At 37.6% G+C, this 13,896-nt stretch overlaps 1 protein-coding gene across 1 annotated transcript; it reads left to right on the top strand.

Annotated features, from left to right (window-relative positions):
* Window positions 1-505: 505 nt before the first annotated feature.
* On the top strand, window positions 506-6,912 carry crybb1l2 (crystallin, beta B1, like 2). The gene is made up of 6 exons (XM_026935216.3): window positions 506-562; window positions 2,383-2,480; window positions 3,885-4,003; window positions 4,171-4,303; window positions 5,643-5,785; window positions 6,236-6,912. Exons 2-6 carry the CDS (start codon window positions 2,385-2,387, stop codon window positions 6,405-6,407), a joined length of 663 nt encoding a protein of 220 aa, XP_026791017.3. The 5' UTR covers window positions 506-562; window positions 2,383-2,384; the 3' UTR covers window positions 6,408-6,912.
* The last annotated feature ends 6,984 nt before the right edge of the window (window positions 6,913-13,896 follow it).

The following is a 13,896-nucleotide window of genomic DNA, read 5'->3' as shown; positions in this document are numbered from 1 at the left end:
TTGTTTGTTATGTTTTTTTTTGTTTTGCAATTTAAACGTATTTGTATAAAACCTTCCAGTTTTTGTATACTTGCTACATTTATTCATATGGCAATTTTTTTAATGCAAAATGATTTACAAGTAAGGCAAAATCCATGCATAATGCTGAGCATGTGTCAATCAGTGGTTCTCCGGCAGTTTTGGGGTTTGAACTCACTTTCCTCTGGTCACTAACACAAACCCTTTACCTGCTGATGTACCACTGGCCTTAATTCCCACACTTCAGGCATAATAAAAAGTGTAAAATCCTCCCTCCATTTCTAGCTTTACCCATACCTCTTACTCTCTCTCTCTCTCTCTCTCTCTCTCTCTCTCTCTCACTCTCTGTCTGTCTCTGTGTCTCGGTCTGTTTGATGATGGGGTAATTTCTATTCTGTGTGTGGGGTGGTGAGCTCAGCGGGTTTGTTTGTTTGGGTCTAATCCCATTGCGTTGGGTGCTGACCTATAAAAGAGCTACACACTCGTTTTCAACACACACTGACTGGCTGTGTGAGAGAGACGCCGGCTACTCACTTACACTCAGGTAAGAAGCCAGAAACAGAGAGACAGTCCTGACACATAATACTAATAATACTATTAATGAGAATAAGAATAATATTTTGTTATTCAGCGACTGCTAAGAATTATTTAGTAACTACAGTAAAATGAATAGTAAAATAATTGGCTGAAAATGAACTCACCTGTAGGGGACCCATAGAGAATGATAAAGCACATGAAAAATAACAAAGAGCAAGATGTTCATGATGACATCATCATTTGCTCTGAGTGTGAATCAGGAGTAGAAGTGATACACTGAGGAAAACTGGGGCATGCAGTGAGGACCTGACAGTTAAGAGTGATGACATAGCATTTACTCTGGCATTGACGCAGCAAGTGTTATAGGAGTAGGAGGCGAATAACATAATAACATGCTGTGAGTGCATATCACAGTTGCTAATGTCTTACGCACAGTTGTAGTGTTGGAAAAGTAATCAAGAATAAAAATCGTGTCTGTCACCTCACTAAAATTATGAATAAGGAGCGACGTGGGCTACAGAGAAGACAATAAGAACAATATAGTTGCCCAACATAGTAATGAGAGTAACAGGTAAACAGCGTAAATGAGTCAGTGTAACGTAAATGTTGACTTACAGAATTCATTTCTTTCTGTACTCTTTTAGCCTCGTTGTGTGCGAAAAAGCTGTCCCCTTTTGGGGGGAAACTGGGGTGAAAAGGTTTTTCTCATGACACATTTTAAATGAGACACAAAAAGACAGCTATTTGCAATATATTACTGTACTATTGTAGAATACTGGAAACTGTGCCAAGACCTCAGTGTTCCTTTACATTCCCAAACCATAACGTTTATTATACAATAACTACAAGAAAAAATTATGAAGCCCTTATTATAAGTTTTAAGTGTGATTTGCTGTGTTTCAGAGGTTGGTAGGAATTAAACACACCAAATTCCACAGTATTTTTCATGCTTTACTGCTTTTTCATAACCCCAAATATTTTCAGGAGCTTGATAAGCTTGAAGAATTTGACTTTATTGTGCAACTTCATTGAGTACCATCCAAATGATGTCCTGTGACTGTTAGACTAGTGCACTATTACCACAGCACATCAGCCTGCAGTTCACTATGAATACTTGAGGTAACATTTTATTTTAAAAAACACATATTAGGGGTTCATGAAGGTCTTGTTGTTTGTTTAATTAGGTACTTGTAAACAGTTTATTCATTATGAATTAATCTTTATTCATAATCATTTGTAGTAATTCATAATTGGGGATCTGTTGTGTAAAAATGACTAATGAATGCATTACTAGTTGTGATAATGTGGAATTAATGCTTCATTAAGACCTTTTCGTTCAGATTATTGAGCATAAATGAATCATTTAATTCACCGTTTATTAATGTATTATACATATTATACCTGTAGATTCTAGGTAGCATCAAGTGACTTGCAGTTTATCAGTTTAAGAGCTTATAAATAATTATATGAAATTAGCTATATGAAAGTAGATGATTAATTAATGCATAGTTATTTGCATAATGAGGACATTTAATAATTTATCTCAACTAATAATGCATGTATTATTCATTTTCTCACAACATATCCTCAATTATGAACCAATACAAGTGTTTATAAATAATGTTTAATTTATAGTGAATAAACCATTTACAAGTGTTTCAATTGGGTTTTATTTAAAAAAAAAAAAACAAGTAATAACCTTAATTACCCCCAATATGTGTTTCTTAAAATAAAGCGTTACCATAATTAAATGTGCTTAAATAAAAAATATCATTGCTATATGATTATAGCTAATATGATTGCTAATCACTCCTTTTTTAATCACAGTTATGTCTTCTGCTGAAGAGAAGCCCAAGCCTGCCGCTCAGCCTGATGGCAAGGCTGCGCAGAGCACCAAGTCAGACACTGGCATGAACGCGTACAAGGTAACACGCACACACACGTTTGCCTCACTAACCTTGTGACTATAATCAGTAATGCAGCTAATTAATGCTATACTATGCTACACCTAAATGCAACTCTAACCTTAACCTCGGCAACCAAAAGAAATCTTTTTTACTCTTTTACTTTTTTTTAAAATAAAAGCTAATAAACATTACATTATAAACACCCTCTGCTTTTTTAAAATTTAACTTCAAATCACAGGCTCCTTTAAATACCTAAATGTAGAAAATATAAGGAATAGGTGTAAGTGAATTGAGTAATGTCATTAACTTCTTCCTTTTATTGCTGAAAATATCACAAGGCAAAAAAAAAAAAAAAAAAAAAATCAAAAAAGGCAAAGATCTCACTCTATTAGTACCACATACAGTATACATGTACTTGTCTTAAAATTTATACAAACTCTATGTATGACTCCTTTGTCAATAAGCTTAAATGGTTTATCTTCCAAGTGAACCTGCCTTTAATAATGCACTCATTTAGAGGATCTACCAGTTACTAAGCTCTTAAATACAAAGATTAAGTATTTGGTAGAATATTTTCTCTTATTTTCTTGCCATTTTGTACTTACTGGTTTTGCATAATGTATTACTCGATTAAACTGTAATAAAACACAATAGAGGTGTTAAAAACTGTTGACTGACTGTAATTTTCCGTAAAGGCAAGACAAGCAAATAAAGCAGTCATGCACAAAAGCATGGTGATAATCATGACAAGTCTCACTTTTAATAAGTTCCAGTTGCTATAGATATATGCAGGTGATTTTTAATCCTCTCTTCATATAAAGTCATGTTCAGAATTACTGGCTTAATGACAACAAATGAACCCTTTAATACAGTCTATCTTATGGGGGCAGCATTTAAAGGTTGATTTTAACACTTGATAGCTACAAAATTTGACTGAACTGAAAAACTGTGATCTTCAGGGTTTTTTCACTGACCATCCTCCTCACTGTCTGGGGGAAGTGTTGGTGGTGTCCAAAAAAGGGTAGAGGGCAATATGCCATTTCAGACTTCTGAAGCTTTTTGAAACTTTGTTGTTATTGCCCTAATTGTGCTTAATGGTTTTTAATTGCTAATTCATTACATGTGTGCAGATCAACAATAATCTGTCTCTTTATTGTTGTTTTTTATTTGTCTTTATTAAGTTTCAGAAACTGTGAGCAGTTTTAAAAAAACCTGAAATACTGATGATGATAATTTGTTTGGATTTATTTTTAAACAGTCTAGGTGTTAATAATTTGCCATCTATGTTTTTAAGAGAAAATGCTATTATTTATAATAAAAGTTATTATATGTTGTCTTTGTTTCTCTTAGCTCTACTCATCTTACCTTTACACATCTTTCTCTTCTCATTTTTCTTCATTTCTCTCTTCTTCACTCTTGTAGATGTACGTGTTTGACCGTGAAAACTTCCAGGGCCGTATGATTGAAATCAGTAATGAGTGTATGAACGTGTGTGAGATGGGCATGGACAAAGTGCGCTCTCTTCGTGTTGAATGTGGCCCGTGAGTAATAAACAGTTACATGCTGTTATTTCAGACATGACAGTAACAGTTATAGTGAGATCCTCAAGTCAAGTGACTCACCCTGACACTTACTCCCCCCCCCAACTCCTTCTCTCTCTTTCTTTCTTTCTCTTTCTCTCTTCCTTTCTATTCTGCTCTGTCTGTAGTTTTGTTGGCTTTGAGCAGATGAACTTCTGTGGTGAGATGTATATCCTGGAGAAAGGCGAGTATCCTCGCTGGGACTGCTGGAGCAACTGCCAGAGGAATGACTATCTGCTCTCTTTCAGACCTGTCCGCATGGTATAAATTCTTCTCTCCCTGAACCCTAAAACTAACTCTATTTCTGAAGCTATAGTTTTATGTTTATTCACTATTATGCTATGGTCTCATTTGTTAACCCATTCAACCGCACTGGGTGAAACTGACATGATACTGGCATTAATGTGAACTTCATTCATGTGGGTGGTGATGGTCACATGACAAAAGCCATGTACTTCCTGCTTGCAGATTTCTATAAAAGCAAGTAAATATAATATGTGTAATATTAGCGATAACTATCCATATTTGATAAATATAACCTTTCAGAGCTTTATTATGTATATGTTAATATCAATGTCCTTTTACCTTTATATCATGCTTACAGGAAGCATGTTAATTTCCTTTCACAGTTTCTTAACGTTTTCATCTTGTTGACTAATTACATCAAGATATTGTTTTAACCATGCCTGTTCTAAGACCCAATGCACTATGGGACGCTATTCTCTATGTTGAAGGCGCCTCATTAATGTCAACAATGCCACTATAATCAAAATAGCAAGTGCAGAATTGAAGGGCAGGGCTCAGGGTGATACTGACATTTCAGGATGAAACTGACACCTTTGTGTGTATTTACTAGGTCTGTTCTATTAATCATAGTCGCTGCCCCAGGCAGAGGTCAAAACACAGGGTGATAAAAACAGCACAGGGTCATCAAATAATAATAAAAAAGATCTATACAAACTATTCAGACTGCAATACCAGGTCAATGTGTGGAGGAGGTGAAGCTCCCTGTTCTGACATATCAGATATTAAACTGAAAAAGAACAGACACTATACTTTGCCAAAAGTCAGAGAAGCGATGGTTTCCTATTGGTTTTTATTCCTAATGGGTTTTTGGTGTGTCCATGTGGAAAACTGAGGTTTCCACATAGAACAGAGTGTTTCCCTGGAATTTTGGAATTATCCAAATAATCCCTTTTTTTAAGGGTATAGCAAGGCAACTGAGTAAACAACAGATGTAAATAATCAGAGAAGGAACAAGTCAACAAACAGAGTTAACAAGAATCAAAATGGTTTCATGTTTGTACAATTCTTGAAGATATGAAGATTAAGCTTAGGGTTGCGGGTGAAGTTAACGTTCATACATTTTTTTTTTTTAATGTTATACAACTTTATTTGTATAACATTAAATTAGATCCAACTCTTATTTGAAGCTGTGTATTTCTTTAATGAGAACAAGTTTCAAGGACAGGAAGCAGTGACCATATAAGGAAAGTGGCAGATTTGATGGGTTAGTGTGGACAGATTCAGAGTAGATGTGATGTCAGGGTAAATCTGCTTGGAAAGCTTAGAAATAGAAAATAACTTTTGTTTGCCACAGGACCCAGAGAAGCACAAGATCTGTCTGTATGAGATTGGTGACTTTAAGGGGCGAAAGATGGAGATAATCAATGACGATGTGCCCAGTCTGTACTCCTACGGCTTCACTGACCGAGTTGGCAGCATCATGGTCAGCTGTGGAACGTAAGTACTGGGCTACTTGCTTACGTGTGTGTTAGCAAGAGCCAAGTTTAAAATTAGGATTTCAGAAAAATCAGATGATTTAGTCTTTAGTTCTGTGAGAGATTTCTAAAACTTTTTTGAAATGTTGGTGGTAAGATATACACATTAAATGATCCAACCTGCTCACTACACTTTACCTTTAAACTGAGTCACAAATGCAGAGTTTTCCATTTTCATGTCCAATATGCTTTAAAAATCCATTTGTGAAAATGCACAGCATGGTAAAGCCCAGCTCACAAGGGGTCAGTCTTGTCTGAACCTTGATTAAAAATCACTGCACAGTCTCTATTCATTACCATCTCTCCTACATGTTCTACCTTTGCACCCACCGGCACACTTCCTCACGCCCACAGATCTCCTATTCCTTCCTGCCTTTCATCGAATCTCCTCTCCTCTGCTTTCCTCCCTCAGCTGGGTGGGCTACCAATACCCGGGCTACCGTGGCAGTCAGTACCTGCTGGAGAAGGGTGACTACAAGCACTTTAATGAGTATGGTGCTCGCTTCCCCCAGATGCAGTCCGTGAGGCGTGTGCGTGACATGCAGTGGCACCCGGATGGCTCCTACACTGTGGCCAGCAAGTGAGGGTTTGAGAGGATGGGAAAGAGAGGGAGAGGTGGGGAGAGAAAGAGAGGGTGTGGAGCTGAGGGGAGAGGGGGAGGAGCAAGGGACAAGAAGGAGAGAAGGATCATGCCATCCATATAAGGGAAAGAGGAAGAGAGTAATGGGTTATGAGTCTATGTAACAGTATAAATCATGGCTACTGACCATAGATAGTGATAGTGTGTTTGTTAAGCGTAGGATGGCACACTCTTTTTCTCTCTCCTATCTCATATCTCATACTTTTCTTCTCCTCTCTTTTCCTGTTTTCTCACCCTCATCCTCCTCTTCCTCATCCTCAATTCAACTCTATTCTCTTGAGGAAAATCAAGCAAACCACTTCACGCTCTTTTCTCCAACTGGTGTTGGGATCAGGGGAGATGATTGACATGGATGGGTATGAGTAGGGTGACAAAGAGTGAGGTTTGGGCTTCAAGACCATATGAAAACCCCTCATCTTTATGAAATAAAAAGGAAATATGTGGCATCACTCTGTTCTGTGTTATTCATAGCTTCAGCTATTCTAATACTTTTCTAGGAGCTATCTTTCTGACATAAACTAAAACTGAGTATGAAAACAAACCGGTGTTAGATTAGCTGAATGGCTCTAGTCATTACCAGTGTATCTAAACTAGCACAGGCCTTCATCTTAGAGGAGCAGTTTATAAATTTTAATGTCCTCTGCTGCCTGTGAGGCAAATTTGAAATGAAAAATTAAAACATTGACAAGCTTCCTCCCTTTACCCAAACCTACATCACTTCCTCTGATGATATACATATGCCTTTTAGTTAAGCTAATCTCTGTTCTGGCCAGGGGTGGGCTAATTTCTGTGCCCTTAAAACCATTTCAAGGCACTACTGTGAATAACAAAATTCACAGTACCTTTAAAATTATATGATTGTTCTAGGTCTAGAAACTCTTAAATATTGCATGTTGAAATTCACTGAAAACCTATTTTCAAGACCATAACATTAGTTCTATATTGGACAAAGAATTAATTGAAAAAAGGTCCCTAAACTTTTACTCTGATGAAGAAATCCAGATTCTATGAATATGAAAACACCCCAAACATTCATTCCCCACCCCCTCACAGGTAAACTAGTGTTGCATTGCTTGTAACATAATAACAGTTTCCCATCATGTGTTCAATATTTTTAGCCCTTGAAGCAATGTTTTGCTGCAGTGAGAATTTAATCAAAACTTTAATCAAAGCAGAACTGTTTTTTTTTATTAAGATTATGGTGACTTTAATAAAACAATTATACCATATATTATCCAGTGTGACCTATGATGGGTATCCTAACTATCCAGGCCTTTACGGATGCCATGAAGGCCTGTTTGTATCCACCTGGTCAACAGGGCTCTGGTGAAGCTGGCAGGCTAATCACCCACTCAGTGTATACAACATGATTACAGAAACATCCGCATCCATACGAAATCAAACACTTAGGGTGACAAAGTCATTTGAAGGTCATGGATGAACTCTGCCACGCATGAGGCAAAAGTGCTTAAGAGAGAGGATCATGAAGTGATGAGGTGCTCATATACATGCTTTTATACATTCAGGAGGACTCAGCTCATACAGAAAGACATCTTAAAACTCATTAAAACATATCATCTAGAGCCATGGTTCTCAAAGTGGGGTCTGGGAACACCCAGGGGTCCATGAAGCAAAGCCAGGGGCTCTGTGATTTTCTCATTTTGTTACAGTGGTGGAAATCACATCCCACCATTATTAAAGCATTTATGCCTATAAATACTGTCACCTGAAATCTAGTACTAATTTTAGTAAAAATATTTCAGAATAGTTCAGAAACTGTCTCCAATAAATAGCAAAAATATTACTGTACACATTTAAATGCTGTTGTTGTACTTCTTCTTATTTCGGCTGTGCCCATTAGGGGTCCCCACAGCGGATCATTGGTCTGCATGTTTGATTTGGCACGGTGTTTACACCAGATGCCCTTCCTGACGCAACCCTCCCTAATTTTATCCAGGTTTAGGACCGGCACTGGGAGTGGACTGCTGTGTGCAACCGCAGTGGCTAGGGTTGGTTCCCTGGCCGGGGATCAAACCCTGGCCGTAGTGGGGAGAGTGCCAAGGCCTAACCACTAGTCCTCCAGGAACCCATACTGTATGCATTTAAATAACCTGCTTAATTTTTTAAATAGTTTGTGTGCACAATAATTCTGTACTGAGGTGGTCCATGAATTTCTTTACACTTAAAGTTTTCTATTTCTCAATAAACACACAAAGAAGTCATTTAAACCACAGCGACACTAAACAGAATAAAGCATTTATTTAAGATGGATGAAAGAACATGGTAGCAACCCGCCCTGTCCAATATGCTCCTGTGCTAATGAACGTGGCTTTTCTTTGTGCAGCTAGCTACATGTCTGGCCAGCCGTTTGCATGAATGCCTGCACCCACGATCTTTTTGTTGGGTCCCAATGTCCCAAAAAATTTCCCAATTTTTGTTGGGTATTGTCAGTACAAGTTTCCCAACCAAGAGATTTGCCCATGAACATTAGCATACAAGCTCTAATTACAAATATGTTATGAGGTTCCTGTTTCCTTCCTGTTAGCCCTTTATCATTTCATCAAGATGCAGGAACGGCTGGTGTCACTGGCCAACAGTCCATAGTTCTTTATTTCTCTAAATACAAACTATACAACATCATTTTTGTCATGGATTAGGTTATACACACTGACTTATCTCTGGAAGATCCCAAAACAGACCAGGCTAGCTAACTAGTTATCATTAGCACTGCAAACCAGTGTTGCCAAGTATGTGTGGGTTCTCCATGAAACTTGGCTACTGTTGACCTGCTGCCAGGGGTAGATTTTTTTTTATTTGTGGGTGGGTGGTTGGACTTTTGCTATTATTAGATTTATTATATCTACATGAATGCACTAGCAAGTATGCTTTTTTTTATGAAGACTTGCAGCTGATTGCAACAGTAGAACGTAAGCTCCATTGTAGCATAGTTTGAATGTAAATGGTGACTATATTTGAGATTATGGACCACTTAAAAGTAACAGTTGCACCAAGTAGCATGGTTTTAATTTATTAATTAGTATGCATAACATCTGCCATGTTGTTCAAAGTGCACTGTGTGCAGAGTAAAAAGTACGTTTACCATCTTTGTGGGAAGTATTTTTGTGGTCTATGATCACCGGATATCTCACTCTTATACTTTTTTGGCATGTATAAATGTATGGGATCATAAGACAACTGACACATAGGTTGTTTTTATATCAGGCAGTGCAACAAACGCTTTTGTTAGCTATTGCAAAATAGGACATATTGAGATTATTGCTAAGGTACATCACAAAATATTTAAAACCATTTTAGTGTTAATGTCCAAACTTATGTTCAACTTGTGCAAGTGGCTGCTGGCAATCTTACTGCCAGGTTTAGCTAGTTAACTATCATGATGTACAAAATGTGCAATATTTTATAAATTTTATATAATTTTATTTCTTTTATTATTCCTAAGGTGTATATATAGTTATAGTTATAGTTTTAACTTTTCTTTCTTCCTTACTTTTCTTTCTTCCTGCACTTTAACTGTCTGTGAGCTGCTGTGATAAGTGAATTTATTATTACAGTAAGCTACAGTTTCTCTGACGTTTGAAAACTCACAGTCTCTCAAATAGTAGCAGTTAGAGGTCATATAGACTGGTGAATACACTGTATATATAACAATGAAATATCCATGAATAATAATTCACGCATTTAGAGACATCACACAAATACACTCATATTTATGACTCATTTGATTCAAATGCTTTCATCATGTCCTTTGCTGTGTGTGTGTGTGTGTGTGTGTGTCTTGGCATGTTTTTATATCTTGGTGGAGACCAAATATACCAAATAGTGTCCTTTTGGTTAACAAGGTTAGGATTATGGATTTAGCTGTAGGCCTAGCATTAGTTAGCTTCATTAATAATCATGTAAAAGGAAGGTCCTCACAAGGATTGTAAGACAAACGTGTATGTGTGTGCATTACACAACAGCTTCAAGCCTTTCTCAGTCACTCAGTAGAAACACATCTCATCTCAGTATACCATCTTACTGTCATCCTTCCCACACCAGGTCACTGCTTCTAGGCACGCACACATACACACTCACACACACACACGTCTATATCTCAGGTCTGATGTCAGGTTTGACGTCAGATTCCAGTTTGAAGTCAGATTCCCATTACCTTGTTAGAGGCTGCTGTGTTCCAGAGACACACTCCAGCTGTGCTTGTAGGGGAATATCAGTAGGCAGGCATGGGGTAGAAGGTTGAGTGTGTGATCTGTCTCTTTCTTCTTATATTTACTCAATTCGTGGGCTCTGAGTATTAACAAGGGGGAAATAGATTTGATTTCAGAGGAATTGGGGGATGGATGAAGGAGAGAAAGTTATCTGTAGGCTCGGCAGGAAATCAATATGAGGTAATTGAGTGTTCTTGCAGTGGCGCACTGCTACCACTAGAGGAAGTGAAGAGCTGAGGTTTTTGCACAAATATGGGCACAAATAACACCTCAAACCTCATCATCCATTATTCAATTACCTCACATTGAGTTCCTGAAGCGCATAACTTCAAAGCAGCAGTAAAGTAAGCAAGCACAGAAAGCAGGCTCTCGGGAACAAATGGCAGTAAATTGGGATTTATGGGTACAAACGATACAGTGCTGTTGTGGTGGCACCCTCAAGGGGTCTGTCTTTTGTACATTAGAGAAACATAATTGCAAAGAAACATCATTAAGACACATAATTGTACATTCAAAACTACATTTGTATTGTAAAGAATGAGATGCAAACTGTACATTATCTTTATTTCTGACAGTACTGTACTGTAAGTCTTTTATATGTCTTTTGCTCTATCTGTCTGAGACACACACACACACACACACGCACACAAACTCACAGAGTGTGTCTTATAGACCTCTCTTTGCGTCATAGTCGCGTTGCAAGTTAGCCGGGGGTGATGCACTTCTTTTTCTGGAACCCTACAAAACGTCTTTCAGTGGAGTGTGATGTAACCTATTTATCTCCCCTAAACAAACTAGTGGGAGTGAACTGGGAGGAGAGAGAGGGAGAACGTCAGAAAGAGAGTGAAAAGAAGAGAGAGAGAGAGAGAGAGAGAGAGAGAGAGAGAGCAAATGAGTAGTCTTTGCACATACGTGTGCTGGCTGTCAGTTTTCAGGAACAGGGGTGCAAGTGTTTGCTTTTCCTCTGGTTTCATCACTCAGATATATACACTGAGAAGCACTGAACTCACTTCATTCACACCTGTTTACACCCCCCTCTTTTCTTTATCCATATCTTTGTAATAGCTTGTCCCTTACTGACAACTTCTGTTTTTTTTCAACACTCTCTCTCTCCTTTCTCCCACTCTAGCTCACACTCTCCTCCCTCTATTCTTTCTTCTATCTCTTGGTGTCTGTTGGTGTCAGTGTTGCGTTTGTATCTGCGTCATCTGTGAGCCCGTGTCTCAGTCACTGGACTGGGTTAAAAATAAAGAGCAAGCAACTGTGTGTGTGTGTGTGTGTGCATGTGTGTGTGTGTGTGTGCAGAAATCATGTGTGTGGATGCATATAGCTAAATTTCAGCCCAGTCTAACACTATGCGTGTTCATTTAACACAATTTAGAGTGAAGTATCTGTACCACTATCTCTATTAGTGGGTTTGCAACACGAGAGAAAGCATGTAGTACATTTTAGACTTAGAATATTGCTTCACAGATCATAAAAATGAGACAGATCATGGGTAGGAGGCAGTAAATGTGCACATAACAGAGAGAAAAAAACAGTCCAGATGCTTTTCTCTTGGTAAATTTTCAGGAAATAAAATGTACTAATCTAATAACAGCTTGTCATTACGGACTTTTGTAAGTTTAGTTAGACCTAGTGGATGTAGTGCATCTTTAAAATACATTTAAGGGACAAAACTGAACTTTAGCATTGTACCTTTAATGGTACATGTACAAGAATATGTCCATCCAAGTATGTTTTCAGACATGTTTTCTGACAGTAACAAGAATCCTGAGGATGAGAATCTATAGATTTTGCTGAACAAAAACTCCCAGGATGAAAGGAGATCTCTCATGCTTTAGGTATGAATATATCCTCAGCTCAGAGTTCTGCATGACATAGAGCAACACACATATAAATATCACACACTGTGCACTCTAGCCACCTGCCCACACACCGAGTGTACAGAGGATATGCTTTCTTTATGACTACAGCACACACACACACACACACACACACACACACACAGGAAATTGGGAGTGGACATCAGAAGAAGGTGAAAGGTCATGAGTTGCAACAATATGTGAAGTTCCACCATTGATGGGAGGGAAAAAAAGAACTGGAAAGCTGAGAAGAGAAAGAAAGGCATGTTCAACTAAAAAAATGTTCAATGTGAGAACAAGAGAGAAAAGGCAAGAACATGAGTGCGAGGGATGGGCTGAAGAGAGAAAAACAGTGTGAGAGAAAGAGGTGCAGGGAATGAAGAATGAGACACAGACATAATTGTGCAGAGTCCTCTGGGATAGGAGAGGCAGTGCAAGAGCATATATGACGTCAAATATTGCCAACCAGTGTCGTATCATCTCCTGGTGACAAAGGAATTCAAGGAAGAAAGGATCAGAGGGAGAAAAACAAGTGGCCAGGGCTACTTATTTAGTAGATGTGGGTCAGTATTGCAGAAGAACTACAAAGGAAAATAAAACTATTGTTATAAATCTAATACAGGAATCAAATACAAAAGGTAAATTAGATCATAAACTTTAGATTAGCCTTTGTTAATAGTGCAGTAGAGAGATTTAAAGGAATAGTTTGGCGAAAAATAAAATTCACTTTACAATTACCTCAGTGTAGTCAATCAGCTGAGACATGTTTAAAGATTGACATTTGCTTCTTTTATTTTTAAGCTGGAGCTGCTTGGCTACTTTATAGAACAATGCTATAGAAATTTCAATTCTGATTGTTCAGGAGGTGTTGATTAATTTTCTATAATAGTTTTGGCTGCAAGATAGATTACAGGTTTATATTAATGCACTCGTTCTAACACAGCATCGTTTCTATAGGAACAGCTTCACAGGTACTTGTATGCTGGATGCTCCACATAATCTAAGACTAATAGTCAATATATTTTGAAAAAATGAACAAAATAAAACATCTAATCATTGATATGGTGAAGTTTTATGTAAGGAAATGTTTATTTAACATATATAGAAGAAGTCTCCAGTGCTAGAACTTTGTAACAGCCAATAAGTTTTCCAATGATGAAAAGTCTTCAGGACAGAGAACTTTGTACTTTCTGGTTTCTTCATAACATGACAAGCTGAGTTTTTTTAATTAAGAAAAAATAGTCTGGTGAGGGAACAACTGTTTATAGCTATTATAATGTAAGTGATAACAGGAACTAATTTGCTTCATGGATGTTCCACAACATTAACCCTAACTATAAAC

This window comes from Pangasianodon hypophthalmus, chromosome 3, assembly GCF_027358585.1.
Source record: "Pangasianodon hypophthalmus isolate fPanHyp1 chromosome 3, fPanHyp1.pri, whole genome shotgun sequence".
NCBI lineage: Eukaryota > Metazoa > Chordata > Actinopteri > Siluriformes > Pangasiidae > Pangasianodon > Pangasianodon hypophthalmus.
This window is presented reverse-complemented; position numbering and strand designations above follow the sequence as displayed.

Bases quoted from the DNA above. Each gene is read 5' to 3' on its own strand.
- crybb1l2 (XM_026935216.3), top strand. From the start codon at position 2,385: ATGTCTTCTGCTGAAGAGAAGCCCAAGCCTGCCGCTCAGCCTGATGGC. The intron at 4,304-5,642 runs GTATAAATTCTT...TGTTTGCCACAG, and splicing joins CTTTCAGACCTGTCCGCATG to GACCCAGAGAAGCACAAGAT. The intron at 5,786-6,235 runs GTAAGTACTGGG...TTCCTCCCTCAG, and splicing joins ATCATGGTCAGCTGTGGAAC to CTGGGTGGGCTACCAATACC.